The following is a 16,065-nucleotide window of genomic DNA, read 5'->3' as shown; positions in this document are numbered from 1 at the left end:
ACAATTTTCCATCTGCCCAGCTGAGCCACCCACTCGGTCTCTCGTCGCATTTCAATCAAGACCACGTCAGTCATTCAGTCAGCCAACCAGTCAGTCAGTCAGTCAGTCAGTCATTCAGTCTGAGCTGAGATTCTGGCTTGATAAAGTTGTTTGAAAGTGTTGCAGCCTGCGCACACAAAGACACAGACACGCATAGTTGAGTGCCTAACTGGCACATTGACTGCAGCAACCTGCAACCTGCAGCACAGGCAACAGTAACTGCAGCAGCAGCAACATTAAGCAGCAAGAGGCTGCAGATAAAGAAAGAATGTGGCGGATTTTTTTGACTTAATTAGGAAATTTTTATTTAATTTTGGAAGTTATATTTAATATATTTAAGTTTAAAATAAATGTTTAAATATTTTCCCTTGCAAAACTGGAATTTATTCTTCATTTTAAACCTTTTTAAAATATTTTTGTATCGAAAAATAAATTCCAAAGATTTTTATGTGCTTTTTAACTGAAGTTTTTAGGCAAGAACTATTTTTAATTTAACCTTTTTGCAAAACATTTCACCCATAACCCACTTTAAATTATTTTAAAAAATTTCTAAACTCTACAAATTTATAAATACATTTATTAAGAAAAATACCTTAATTTTTTATGTGTATTAAATAGAAATAGGGAAGCAGCCGTCTAGAAGAAGAGTGTGTGCCATTGTACTGGGCGATGCTTATCAGCTTGTCGTCGTCGCGGTCTCCTGGCTCACGCAGCAGCAGCACCACCCCCTTAGCCCTCATACCAGCCCCCCAGAGTGGGTGCTACTTGATAATGTTTACCGTTGCACTTCCTACGCCGATTAAGGTTAGCGCACTTTAAGCGAACGATTGAGTGGCTACTTGGTGTCAAAACTTCAATTAAAACTTGGCTACCAAAGAAAAAGTTTAGAGGATATTACTAATGAGGCTATAGAAATTATTCTGAAAAGAAATTATTAACAAATTATTAAATAATTAAAAGCAAGGAGAACTTTTAGAAAGCTGAGAAGAGAAAAGCCATTAAATTTCTTTTTAAACAATAATTTATTTCATTTTGAAAATGTTCTCAAAACTTTTAATAAGCTTATTAATCGTCTTTTGTTTAAGATTTATAATGACAAATATGTTTAAAAATTTAAAGAAATCTTTATCTTATAAAAAACCAACAATTCTTTAATAAATAATATTTTATAATATTAATACTTTATTAATTAAACATTAAAATAAATATAGAAATATTTGAATAACTTCAACAACTCAAATTGCCAACTCAAATTCCTTCTGAAATATGTAAATTTAATTTGAATATTTTATTCTGCCCAAATGAAAGCTATTGTCATTCAATAATAATCCCGCTGGATTAGTTTCCTTCACTCACTCTTCCTCCCAAACACAATGATTAAATTTTATAAGCCATCCTCCCCCCAGGAGAAAATTGAAATTAAATCCACGAAATAGTTCCCCCCAAAAAAAAAAACTTATTAAGTAATTTGAACAACATTTCCATTCAGGTTCGCGTTGATTTGACTTTAATTTGAAATTTTACACACCAATAAGCCCACATTTAACTGTCAAATTTCCAAAGCGAAATATGCAAATTAAATGCGGTAATTCTGGCATTTCCTCTGTTATTATAGCCAACGTGCCGCTTTTTATTGACCAATTAAAAATGCTTGTGATACCGGGGAATGGGGCCTGACCGAGGAGAAGGTGGCAAATGATTCATCTAAGTCCGAGAGCTGTCTCTCAAGTCATCAAGGAAGGCCTCTGGCATTTTTCTTGGCTTTTATTTATTTTTTTTTTTGTGTATTTTTCTTGACAATGCCACAGACAATGATCGATGAAGTTGCGCCTTGGACTTTAACTTTTGTGACCGAAAATCGAAAACGAAATCGAAACCGAAAATCGAAAATAAATTTTCAATTGATAACAAAGGAAAATCGACACAAGCTGGCATTAATTTTGGGCTCTTTAGAGCCAAACTTTGACACCCGATGCCTGAATAAATGCTTAATTAACACTCAATGGCGCGCCTTAAGCGGGCTTTCATGGGTTAACTTAAGAGCGAGGGGGACGGTGAGCGGTGGGCGGGGGTGTTGCCAGCTAAATTGCGGCAATTGAAGGCGCAACGAATGCAACTCAAGCTGAAATTAAAGACTTTTTTTTTGTTATTTTTGTAACCAAAAAAGTAAACAACGCCAAATTGACATTTTGCCTCTCGACAGGCAGCGAAAAATGGTTTTTCGTTGGTTTTTCCAAAAGTTTTTCTCGTATCGAAGAAGGCAAGGCCCAGCAGGTCGCCGCTGAAAATGACAGTTGCAGTTATTTTCGTTAGAAATCAACAAAAGCCAAAGCCAAGTCACTAAAAATGACTGACTCTTTGCCTGGACTGAGTGACTTTTGTTTGGCCAATTGGCGGAAAGTGAAAAGCAGCAGCGGCAATGGCATAGCCACCTGAGGGCAAGGAGCTGCGGTTGGAGCATTGCATCATGGCCCAAAGCATTTAGGCCGAGTATCTGTATAAAAAAGTATCTAAGTATCTGAGTATCTGAGTATCTGTGTGGGTGCACGAGCAATCGATGATCGGATAGCGTTGAAATCTACTCGCATGTAACGTTTAAATTTGTTGGAAAGTTTACAGATGCACAGGAATTAATTGATTTATGATAAAAAATAAAATAAATTAATATACAATTTAATTTTAATATTTATTACAGCCTTTAAATATCTAAAATAAATATTAATTTATAGAATATAAGTTTAGGTTGAATTAGAATGCTTTAGTGTCTAAAAGAATGCTTAGTTAAAGCTGTTTTTGATATAACCAAAGTTTTTATCACTATTTAGAGGGTTAATACCCCAACTAGTTAGTTGGGAATTCTAAGTAAACTCAAGCAGTACATGTGGCAAGGCAAAGGGTGTTCTTCAGGGGATGTAAGTTGAAGGAATAATTATATAAAAGTCCGTTTTTTCTTCCTGTGTACCACCTATAGCTGTGGCTTTTCATGCCTCCTTTTTCGATTTTTTTATTTTCTCGCTCTCTCGGAGAGCAAACAAGACTTGCACGATTTTCTTGTAATTTTCCAGCAATTTCCAAGTAAGAAGAAACCTCCGCCAAGTGCCAGGCCATATAAATCCTCAATGTTTGTTTAATTTCGTGTGTATTTTTTTTTTTCGTTAGCCTTCCTTTACTGTTTGTATTTTTATTTTGTTTTAATTTGTCCCCCAAAAAAACGAAAATAAACTTGCCAGAACAACAACAACAGCGAAATTTGGCTAATTGTGTGGCGATCATTGCTCATTACGGCTCATTATTTGTTGTGGCTTGTACAGGTTCTTGTTCCCAATTTTTTCCAATCGCGGGGAAACCCATTTTATTGTCAATGATCTTGTAACCAGATTAGCATAGATATTGTATCCCCCCATTCGCGATTAGATGGTTAAGCACGATTTTGTTTTGGGACAATTGTTTTGGGTTTTTGGGAATGTATGTAATGCGGCTTGTTCCTAACGTGGAACTTAACAACTTGGCAACATTGTTACCGCCAGTAAAAGTTTTCCAACAGGAACAGAGAGCAACCTGGTCTGGAATGTTACCCAAAAGGAGGATGGCGGTGAGATGCCTATAAATTCCAAATTCAATCAGCTTATGAAAGATTTGCATATTTATTCGATAAAGATAGATGCCTCTGAGGGTGTGTTTACGACGGAGAGACAGAGAGCCTTTAAATATATTTGCATTTAATTTGAGTTGAAAGGCTATTGTCTGCTTAAGGTGTATTTTTTATTAAGGTATAAGCGTAGATAGGGATTTGATGATTAAAGAACTCAGAGGAAGTGTTGCTCAAGGGTTTAAATAAATTTATTCTTACACCAAAAAAGCTTTTTAACCCCTTAAAATTGTGAATTTAAAATCTTTAAAATACCTTTTTCATATAAGAATAAAATAAATATTTAAAATATTCAAAACCCCCCCGAAATGATCTAATTTCTACCCAATTTCAATGTCCAACAACCTCCTCATTATGTGATATATCCATCATAAAACCCAAAGCCTAAATCATTTGCCATTCGAAACATCAAGACGAGGTTCCAAACTTGGCATGATTTCATTGGCAATCAACAGGGCTCATAAAGACCATCACTAAATGGGGGGCATAAAAGCCTGGCCAATAAAAACCAAAGTTATTTTCTTTGTTTCCAGAGCAATTTGGTATATATTTTTTGTTTTTTTTTCTATAAGATTATAAGTATAAATTACAAAAAAAAACTTGATTTCGCATAGGCAAAAGCGATTCCAATCTGACGGATTCATAGTCATAAAGATTTCAACGTATTTTCAACGTAATTCCTTTCGCGTGATTGGAAGATGCCATAAAATCTTAGCTTTAGGATTTTATGGGTCTGAGTGAGCGTTTCAAATGCCCAACCATTGTTTCAAATGGCAGTGAGTAAATAAAATTGAGCAGCTCTTTGGTTTTGTGTTGATTTTGCATATGAGAAGCGAGGGCCTGAATTTTTACGACTTTCGCTTTTAATGGCTAGCGGGCTCAGAGGCAAGTTGGTCTCTGCTGTAGGTCGCATTGCCAGGTCCCCAAAAGTCGCCACCATCCGCATTGCCAGTGCCACTTATTATGAAATATTCGATATCCCAAAGATATCCCCTTTCTGGCCGGCTGGACTTGGACTGGAATCTTGAAAAATCTACGAGGCACGAGGCACAGAGACCAGGGAGCAACTGGAAAAAAAGCAGAGCACAATGAAAGCGAGAAGAAAGGAGGGTACACGGGGAAAAAAAGAGATATTTTTGGGATATTTAGCAAGAGAACTATGAAGTTTAAAAATTATTAATACTTGAGCTAATCTATAACACAAGTTAGGACAAATTTTTGTTAATTTTTCAGGAGTTTTTGTTTAACTAAAATATAAAAATATTTCCCTGTGCACTTGGCGGGGTCAGGGATTGAGAGATTGAGGCTCTGCAAAGCGATACAAATCGAACCGAGGCGATCATCGACTGCCTGAGTGCAGAGTCGCCGATCAAGTTGCACTTTCTGGCTGCCGTTGCAGTGGATATGTTGCTGCTGCTGCTGTGGATGTGTTGCTCTTGCTGTTGCTGTTGCAGTTGCAGCATTTCGAATCGCAGAAGGACCTGCCTCTTCTCTTCCTCCTCGGCAATCGTGTGCAGCTCTTGGAGTTTTTGGAGTGTGCTGCCAGCGGCACACAAATGCTCGACATAAAGGGCAAGAGTTCAGGAAATTGTGACTGTGGCAAAATATTTTCGCTATTCTTCACAGTTTTCCCTCATTTTTTTCGCATTTGCCGCGGTGAAACTGTAGCCGATGGAGCTCCAGATGCAGATGAAGCCGGTCTTGCAGATGAACACTTTATAATTTTTCTTTTTCCTACATGCCGGGGCTTTTGGTTAGGCCAGAAAGTTGGCGGAAAATTGAAAGTAATTGTCACCTTTTGAGTTATTTTCATTTCGGTTTCCTTTCATTCGGTCGATCGGTTGGTTTCTGGCATGGAAAGTGTGCCTTTTGTGATGAAAGAGAATGGGTTTTCGGGGTGAAGGTGAGTCCGAGGCGAAAGTATAGCGAATTTGAAGAAAATGAGTTTATTAGAAGGAGAAAAATATGGTTATTGATAGCAATGAAAATATTTTAAAAATTGTGTTTATATTTTTGAGTGGTTTATAATATTTTATAAAACATAAAATCAAAAGGATGTCAAAGTAAATATTGATAGAAATTTATTTTAAGATAAAGAGGTGGCATAAATTATTCCAAAATCTATTTATGTGATAAATAGATAAATAAATTTTGTTAAAAAAAAATAACAATAAATAAAACACGCTGCTAATGTCCCCAATAAATAATATAAAATAAAATAAATGATTCCAACCTAGAAAATAAATAAATATTCAAATCAATGGCCTCAAAAACTTTTCTAAATATATATCTCAAAGTAAAAATAGAAGCACAGGAAGTAGAAATAATGAAGAGCCGCGATGCACACCCATTCCCCTGCTTCGCGTTGAGTTAATTTCAGCGATACATCTTCCATTTAATGACTTCATTCCCAACTTCATCTGGCAGTTGCATCTCTAATCAGCAATTGTTGCTAAGAATCTCCATCTACATGACACAACCAATTAATTTCCAGATGCCTTATGCAAGCCCAAGACCAAATCAACTCAACTGTGTTTCCAGTTACCAGTTTTGGTGTGTGTGTTTCGTGTGTTTATTTTTGCACATCCAATCTGCCGCTCTAATAGAGACCTGGAAATCATAGGCACCCCCGCAAAGACAACACACACTCGACACACTCACTCAGCCAGGCAGTCAGTCAGTTATTCAGGCAGTCATTCAGTCATTCATTCACTCAGTGAGTCAGTCAGTCGGCTCAGCAGGCGGGGAAATGGATTTTCCACGCCGCCGAGAGTTGCAAGTTAACATGGCTGCACATTTCGCCAACGGGATGCCGGCAACATGCGCCGCATCGTCGTCGTCGTCGTCGTCGTGCATGCAACACTTACCAGTAACAAAATTAAAGGCAAATCGCAACCAATCACAAAGATTACCCCCACACACACACGAACAACAAACAACAAACAACAAAATGGCCAAAAAACCCCGAAGAGAGGCGAAGAAAAACCATACAAACGTGGCCCCAAAGGCGCCTTTGCATTGGTATTTTAAACACTGCCAAGGCGCATAATCAAAACGCTTAAATTATAATAACTTTATTAAGTCCCGGCTCGAGCAGCGATCCACCCGCGCCCTTTTTGGCGCTCTCCTCCTCCCAGCTAGATCCCCACAGCCAACAGGTGTAGTGCAGAAAGAAAGCAACAAATGGCAAGCAGGTAAAAACAAAAAAAAATAGGAAAACATGAGGAGAGGGACAGACTTGGGCTTAGAGAAGTTTAAATACCCTGGAAATTTAATTTTAAAAAATTATTATAATATATATATTCCACGATTTAAACAGACAGTAGTGTTATTTTAATTAACATGGCGACCGTGACATGGCCTGAACCGTAATCCATTTATTATTAAGGCTTTACGGCTTTATATAAATATTTCTAGAATTTTAAAAATTCTCTACCCACAACCCAAATAACCCCCTTTACAGGGTATCACCAGCAATTGTCTGTTTTTGGGCGCTTTTATTATTTCTTTTCGAGTGGATTTTACTTTGTACACACTCGAAGCATTGTTGGAGTTGCCGGTTCGGTTGGTAGATTCGCTCCCTGCCTGCTGTTTATGATTGTTTTTTCATTTTCTCAAGTGATGAGTAGGATATCTGTCTGCCGGAGAGCTACAGAAAAGGCAGAAAAAAACAAAACAAAAAACACAGGCAACAGCAACAGCAACAAGCTATTTGCGACTCACGACTTTTCATGCAATTTTTGAATTTAAAATTCTTCACACACTCTTTTCATTATGTGGCTTCATTCCAGCTCCACCAGATAGATCCATCCGTACCATCTTGATCTCCTCTCCCACCCCCCTCTCTGGACTGGTAGGTACCCTTGTAGGGTAAAATCAACGGCCCGCCATCGAAGTCGAAGCCCAAGTCGAAGTCGAAGCAAAGTAAGATGCTACTCTTGTGGCCATCTTTGAAGTGGTTGTTGTAATGGGTGTAAGCCAAGCCAGGGTGTGTGTGGGTTACAGGAGGTGTGTGTGTGCGGTGTGGAGAGTGTGGGGAGTGTGGGGAGTGTGTTTGTATGTTTGGGAGTGTGGAACCATCGAGGAAAGACGCAGAATCACGCGCCATTCAAGTTTGAATTGTCGCTCCAGAAATAAACACAGTGGTTACACAAAAAGTAAATACATAAATAAATATATAAATAAATTCAAAGATAACATTTTAAAGATATAAGTAAATAAATATACGTCTTGGCAAATAAAGGATAAAAATTTATGGCAAAAATATACACTATTTATTTTAACTTTAAATAGGAATTCAAGCTTCCTAAAAAGTGTTTTCTGCATTTTTAAATTATAAGACTTCCTCTTAACTTTAAAAATCCGACAAATATTATTTTTGACACCCACTTTCCCACGAATAAAAATTCTTTAAGGCAACTTCCTCTGCATTATCTCCTATCCATCTTAGCCAGAGTTCCTTTTTAACCCAAAAACCACTGTGCAATCTGGCCAAGACGATGACTGGCCGCTTGCCCGACTCAGTGAGTTGAGCTGCCCCTGGATGTTGGCTCTGGCTCTGGCTCTGGCTCAGCTGCTGCTGATGATGACTTCGAGCTGGTGCTCTCGGATCGGATTCGAGGGAACGAAGAAGGGACCGCCGCGCCGGCTCTTGGTGGTCCAATTCAACGAATTGACTATAATCAGTCTAGTGCCAAGTACGTTTCAAGTGTCTACTCATGCACTTCTGTGTAGCGTGTGGTGGTGGGCCCGAGAGGGCCAACAGCCAAGAGCCAAGCAGGCCGGCCGGCAAACGTTATGGCTTATGGCTCTTGGTCGGCGAGTTCCAAGTGGTTTGCTCTCGTATGCAAATGGTTGCTCCCGCTCCCGCTCCCGAACCCGATCCCGTTCCCCCTGTACACACACAAACCCCCCATTCCCTTTCCACTCGAGGACGCTCTCACGAGTGCCGCGGCGCACAAAATTAATTTATTACAATGCAACAAATTACAACACTCATTAATATTTTAGCCAAGTTCTGTAAGAGGCACAGGGAGAAATTGTGTGGTAAAAGGAGAAGGAAGTAATAGGAAATTTAGTAATAATTTTGTTTTTATAAGAAAGGTCAAGTCAGGCTTGGTTTAAATTCTTAAAATATACTTTTTCTTCTCATTAATTTCTATATTTTCCTTAGAACACTTTTGTCAAAATACAAACCTTGTACAAAGTTTTCCTTAATAAAACACCACCTTATTTCCTCTCAGTGCTTATTGCGTACTTGCTCTTAGAGTTGTAACATGTGACTGGCCTGGAATTTAATTCGCCGACAGGTCCAAGGAAGCTTGTAACCTGCATGTTGACTGGGCCCAGTAAAAAAATTTAAAAAAAAGGCATTAAAAAATACTGGCTAAGGCCAGGAGGGGACAAGGGCGTGGCGTCTGGCTGCAAGTCTCTCTCTCTCTCTCTCTCTTTCATACCTAATAAATCTGTAATTTGTAATTAATGTGAAAAATTGCCGCCCGAGACGGGGAACAAGCCTAAATTGTTATTATATGGCCAGGGTCCAAGTTCCAGTCGCAAGTCTGGCTTCGAGTGTGGGTCAGACTCATAACTCTTCCACGTAGTACGTGTGTGCGTATGTTTGCGTTTCATAAATATAAATTAAGCCACTTGGCTAACGCACAGAAAAAGTGAAAACTTGGTCAACTTGCGGATTTACCTTACTTTGCCAAAAAAAATAACAACAAAAAATAAAAATGAGAGCACGAAAACCAGAAAGAAGTCTCTTTATTGCACTTACCGTCGCAGGTCGCTTAGATGATGGCCCCCGAGATGATGCCACATGGCTCCATTGTCTGCTGAAAGCCACTCATGCGGTGTGATTAATATGGAAGGTGGCCAAAATACTGTGGAAGCCGGGCCAAGACAGCCAAGCCAGGCCAGGCCAGGGGCCGGGCCAACTCTGTATAAAAATACATTTGAGAAATGGCTATTTATAAAATGGAGAGACAACTCAATCAAGAGAATGGCAAACAAAGTTGCCAGGGAATTCAAACAAATAAATGAGAATTTTTAAGAAAATGCATTCAAGAAAGCTAAAATCATGTGAAATAAATATTTATAAGCTAAAAATAAAAGCATTTATTAAAGAATTTATTTGTTTATAAACCTAAAACTGTAATTAAAGTGGAAATACATTTTTTAATATTTTATTATCAGTAAAATATGTAAATTGAAAGACTCTCCCAAACTCTGAAAAGTCCCTTCCATCACCTCTTCATATTTCGTTTCCTGGAGTTCTTGAAAACATTTTGCTTTGATGTTTCTAAATTTAGAAATGGACAAGTTTCGGGAACACAATTCCTCCATTAGGTAAAAAAACAATAAAATTGTTTGACGGGCGGTAAAAATGTGTGCATGATTGATAATATTCGAAAGTTGAAAACAAGCCAAGTGGCAACCGCAACGGGAACCAGGAAAATAACTTAGATATATCCAAAATATTCGCGATATATATGTATGTATGTATAGGTACTATACCCCTTCGATCCCCCCGCCGATTGGCTGCGGTCCTAAAAGCAGCGGGGGCAGTTCAATTGCTACCCGGTCGGTCACTCACCGATTGAAAACAATTTTTTCGGTTATAAAAGCACTGAGAAAAATTGTATATAAATATAAAATTATAAAGGAAACTTTATATTATAAGAAAAATTTATTAAGAAATTATAAAAGAATTTAATACAATTTATTTATAAAATATTAAAGAAACTATTACATGTTTTTCGAACGTTAAAATACATTTCTATTTAAAAAAACATTTAATTTTGTGAATTTTTAAAAAAGTATTAAATTTTAAAATAGCATAACATAATTTTAAAGGCTCCTAGAATATTTAAAAAATATCTTTCCTTACTCTAAACCAATATAAATAATTTATAAAATTATAATTTATAATAAATAAGTAATAAAAACTCCCATAAAATCTCTAAAAATACCCAATTTTCTCCCAGTTTACTTACCAATAGCTATAGCAACCTAAGTGAGTGATTCAATGGAGCAAAACGTGAGCTAAAGACGTGATCCAGCAGCAACAATTGGGGGGAATAACAACAACAAAAAGCGGCATTTATACGCCTGATGAGCGAAACTACGGGGCGGTCGATCGGTCGGCCTTTTGAAAACGTTATAAAAATGTTGTGTTATTCACTTGTGATATTTTATTTTTTCCCAACGAATCAATCACAATGATTATGATAAATGATTTAAGCATTTTTTGTTATTTCTCGTATTTATATTCACTATTTTTGAATGGTTTTTATATCCCTCGTACTTTTTTGCATTATTAAACCCGAATAATGGGCGTTCAGTGAGCTGAGAGCTTGTAATTGCCGAGCTTATAAATCACGGTGAAAAGATATAATTTCGTTACCGATGATCTCTTTGGCCCACTCTTTGATTAGCACATTTGTCTGTCTGGCTGGGAGTTTCACTTTTCAACGTTCGCTGACCCATTGAACTACAAAATTCTGGCGGCTATACGCCTTACGTTTTAATGCTGATTTATTTCTGGCATTTTTTATTCCTTGCTGTTTTTTATCAGTATTTTTTAATCTTGTTAGAAAACTTCATTAGTGTCAACTTGGCAGTTTTCTTGCGCTGATTAATGTGTGTCAGACGGAGGCGGTAGGAAAAACTTTTCGGTAGGAAAAACCTGTCTCTAAGCCTGGGTTTTTTTTGTGGGGGGAAAAACTCTGGCGACACGCCCCTTTTGTGTTGGTCAAACGGTATTAAGTCTTTTTATGGGGGAATTATTAATTGAGGTGGACGTTCGGGGGTGTGCATACTAATAAGTTGGGTTTGAATAAATATAATAATAAGGATAACTAAGCGCCGGCTTGAGGGGCATATTCCCTGGTTTTTTACAAGAAAAAACAACTTTCAAAATACAGTGGAAATTGGTATACAGAAAACTTAACTGGAAAATTATACAAAAAATATTTTTTAAAATTAATTTAAAATCTTCTTTAGATTTTAAAATATTTATAAGGCAACTGTAAGCCTTAACTCCTCTCAAACGTTATAAATCATTTTTAAACAGAAACAAAAACATGAAAATAATATTCTTCTAAGGAAATATAGTGTTATTTAATCATATTTTACTGTGTTTTATTATTTATTTTATTTTTTTTATTGTACCTGCTAACAAGCTCTCTTGGCTGACCACTTTTTTGGTCACAAAATTTGACAAAATTTGCCAATATTTGAGAACTATTTGAATTATAAAATATTTGTTATGAATTATGAATCTATTGGGTAACCTGAGCTAACAAGTTTGTCCACTCCCATTGCAGAGTTGCTCCCCTCCAAAAGACGCGCCAACCCAATACCGATCCCCAACCAGATCGATGTGGCCGGAGACGACCGTCTGAGGTTCGCCCGAGCAGGTAGAAAATGGCGGACACTTACCAGGATGCAAGCAGCACGATGCGCCCGGTGTTTCCCAACTCGCGGCTAGGCTCCTTGGCCGGCGCATCCTTGGGCCAGCTACCGGGACCGCTGCTGGGAGATGGGGATGTCCTGAGCACCACAGCCGCCTCCTCGGCTGCCGTGGCCTCCGCCTCCGAGGGCTACAATCCGCTGGACGATGACCAGTGGTGGGCCAATGCCATCGAGGTGGACACCTTCGACTCACCGCTGGCCTTCGATGCCAGCGAGAATGGACTGTGGAACGGACATTTTGTGCCGCCGCCGCCCCGGCCGCCGTTCCTGGATGAAAGCGTCGCCGCCGATGGCCTGACCACCTGTGATCTGTGCACGTGGGCCTGGCAGCGGAATGCCTACTCCCTGGATGGATCCATCGGTGAGTCTCTCGAGTCCCTTATAGGATATACAATGTACACCCTTTCCCTTGCCCTCCTTGGCTTTTTCAATTAAAAGTCTCTGGCAAGACAATAATCTAGCGGCCGTGCATCGATCGCTGATATCAATTTATCAAACTGATGTTGGGCGTGCGTGGCTCGATTGCTTTTCGGCAAGCGAGAGAAAGAGCGACTCCTCCTTCGCTAAGTTTTACACGGCAAAAATTAATTAGTTTATCTAATGGGAGGCATTAAAAATATAAATAAAAAATGTAATAAGAATAAACTAGAAGTGAATGGGGAGGGGTAACGTTTATTATGATTGATTGAAGCTAATCATCGTATAGAAAATATTCTAAACTTTGATAAATCGTTATAATATATATTGAAAAATATCGCTTTTAAGGTTATAATATCGATATTATCAAATTGTTCCCATATATTTAACAGAATATCAATTAAACCCTTTAAAGATCGATACAAAATTAGAATAACTATATGAAGAAAAAATTTATTTAATTAAAAATATCTAATTATCGCTTTAAAGATCGATACATTATCGATATATCCACATCAACGCTGAATAACAGAAATAAATCATTTTTTTCTAATTTTATTTATATTTTAAACAACTTCTGAAATATATTTCAAAATGTAGTTTCAAGTTTTAACTCGGATAATTATCATTACAATTTTCTCCCAGTGCACCTTGTGTTTGCAAATTTAATTTGTGCACATAACTCTTTGTGGCAGCTTTGGGTTTAGGAGTTGTTTCGCCAAAGTTCCAAACCCCCGAACCCAAACCCAAGCCCAAGATCCAGGGATCCACCAGGCGGCACGGTATCCACTATCGCCCCGGCACATCGCCAGCCATTTGTCTCTGCGCTTGTAAAAGCCGAAACAGTTGAGGGAAAATGAGGGGCTAAGGCCTACCTCCCGACTTAGAGATGCGGAAAAGTTTATGAAAATATGAAGCAGTGGGCGTGGTGACTCTGGTATCCGAAGATGGGATAGATAGGCTGGCGAAGCCAAGGCTGAGCTCTTTAATTTAACGGGGAGAACAAATGAAGCCCGAACCATGATCATGGGCAATGGAAATTCGGGGAAATGCAGTACCCAAATTAAAACACAGCCAAAGGTCTCATTAAAATCTAGCTTTCATTTTGCGACTAAATGCAAATCATTGGCCTCCCTGAGGGAGAACCTGTTGGCACTCACCCCATAACCCAAATAACACTCGTAATAGCGCAAAGCGAATGCCAAATGACCGTTGTTTTTACACTGAAAAAGAAAATATATATTAAATTTAGAAATTATAATTAAATATTATATTTAGGGGAGATATTTATTAAGGGTCAAATTTTATAAGCAATTTACTTTTTCTATATTTATTTTCATAAAGAAAGCTCAAGAAAATATTTATTAATTAATAATAAATTTCTAAAAAATATTGGAAATTAATTTTAATACCAAAAACTTTAAAGTAAATTTAAAATAATTTAATTTTAAATAAAAAACAGTTTAAGGCAATTCAATATTTAGTTTAAGAACTCCAAGTTCAAATTACCTCAGATCCACTTTTTACTTTATCTAAAAAAATATTTATTTGATATTTTCAAGCCCTTAAATATATTTTAAAAATATTTCTTTGAATACTTCTTTTCCTTATAATGTTAAAAATTTATTTCAAGACCTAAAAATATATAAAATATATTTTTGAAATATATTTTTTCTGTGATTTACTCCAACTAATCACAATTTCTTTCCGTGTTCCTATATGGCCAAGCTCTATGGACCGTGGTATATGGCATGGCATTTAGCCGTTTGCCGTATTTGATTTCCAGGAATCGCTTTCAGGGCAAATTGAAGTCATTATACATAGTAAAAACGTTCGCAGAGTTGAGGTCCGAGCTTAAAAACGCAGCCTGCGATGGGTGCCTGGCGTTATTAGGCTAATTATAGAGCCGGACTCGAGCTCGGACTTTCAGCATATGTATGTACGATATATACCATATATATATATACATATATATGTATAAATGACTTTATTCATGCCGACGACGACGACTGGGCGACTGTTTGTCGCGCCGAATGTCTGGGATTTCCTGTGGCCCAAACGACGTGTCAACTAATTTGCAACACTCACCTGGACATGGGGCGGGAGCACCACTTCCATGGAAGTACCTGCGGCAGCCTTTGGCAAAAATATTATTATTTTTTTTGCACATTTTTTTGGCCAAGGGATTAGGTTGAGAGTTGAGAGGAGAAAAACATTTTTGACTAATGTCTTAATTTTGTGCTTAGGTGTCTGTGGCGGTTCGCTTCGGTTTTGGGAGTCCAGCCATTGCGGCTTTGGGCATACGCTACACTAGAGATGGCCTAAAAAGATGGAGATATAGTAGCTATACTGAGTTTGCAATCCAGAAATTTTTAGTCAATGTTAAGCAGGAATTTTAAAGGATTTTGTACTTTAATTAAGCCTAAAAATAGTTTGTATATCGGTAATTTCTATGTTTGAACTAACTTTGATTTTTTATCGATATCTTTTCGATAAAATCAATATTTTGTCACTTTAAATGAGAGCTTCCGATATTAAATTCAGAAAAAAAAATTTATTTATATTTTATTCCTTTTATATATCACACAAAATAACACTTTAATTGATATATTCACATGCTAATATTTGAAATTCCCATCTTAAATCAAATAAAATCACTTATCGATATATTACATAATATCCCTATCCGATATACATCCCTATAATGCCTGAATAGGCGGAAAAGTCGTGCCTGGACTGCAGCGAATGCCATTCACTTCGCTTCATCTCGTCGGTCCTCCAAATTGAGCTTTTGCATGTCGTGCCCCAAAGTCTTTGGGACTTTGCTTTGTTTCTGACTATGTTGTTTCCTCCGGACTGCTGTTGTTGTTGTTGTTTCTCGGTTCTCTGCTGGCAGAATTGACAGCTGAATAAAATGTTATTATATTTACACCATAATTTGCATGGCAATTAATCAAATGGCATGCAAAATTCGACATCGGCCACGGAAAGGTAAAGGCAATCCCAGGCGACACATTTGCCCGGTGTTGGTGGGTGCCAGCCAAGGTATTTCTGGGAATTATTCTAACAAAAGTTTCAAAGCGAAACGAAAAAACAAAATAGCCTAAAATAAAAACAAAACAGAAATAAAGCGAACAAAAAAAAAGAAACAGAAAAGTTTCGACCCGCCTAAATGTCTTTATTAGGATTCCAGCTGGCTGAAAATGGAGCTCGTTAAGGTTGGTACGTAAAAAAGATGGTATGGGATTGGTTTATATAAAAAAGGGAATTTATTCAATGTGATAGAAATCACGAAATTCTTTAAGCAAAAAAAATATTTAAAGGGTTTTATAGAAACAAATATTTACTTTGTTTTATTATTTCAAAAAGTAAACTATAGCTTATTCGTGTTTATCTTATGATATCTTTCTAATCTGTTTAAATTATATATCCAGCAAGCCTTTATTATAATCATAAAATGTAAAAACAAGCGGAAACCATTA

The 16,065-nt window shown here is 37.4% G+C and overlaps 1 protein-coding gene across 5 annotated transcripts in view; it reads left to right on the top strand.

The window, feature by feature from the left end:
* The window catches only part of LOC108079120 (uncharacterized), a 73,613-nt gene that overhangs the window by 29,117 nt on the left and 28,431 nt on the right, over positions 1-16,065 (top strand). The window contains exon 3 of one of the 5 annotated variants that reach the window (XM_017173361.3): positions 12,019-12,527. In XM_017173361.3, the coding sequence (XP_017028850.1) occupies positions 12,119-12,527 (409 nt within the window). In that variant the 5' untranslated portion in view covers positions 12,019-12,118. Of the gene's footprint in view, positions 1-12,018; positions 12,528-15,328; positions 15,806-16,065 lie in introns of those variants that run through there. The other 4 variants (XR_011444848.1, XM_070285291.1, XM_070285293.1 and 1 more) reach the window with 4 other exon arrangements.

The sequence above is a fragment of the Drosophila kikkawai genome, chromosome 3L (assembly GCF_030179895.1).
Source record: "Drosophila kikkawai strain 14028-0561.14 chromosome 3L, DkikHiC1v2, whole genome shotgun sequence".
In the NCBI taxonomy this organism is placed as follows: Eukaryota; Metazoa; Arthropoda; class Insecta; order Diptera; family Drosophilidae; genus Drosophila; species Drosophila kikkawai.
This window is presented reverse-complemented; position numbering and strand designations above follow the sequence as displayed.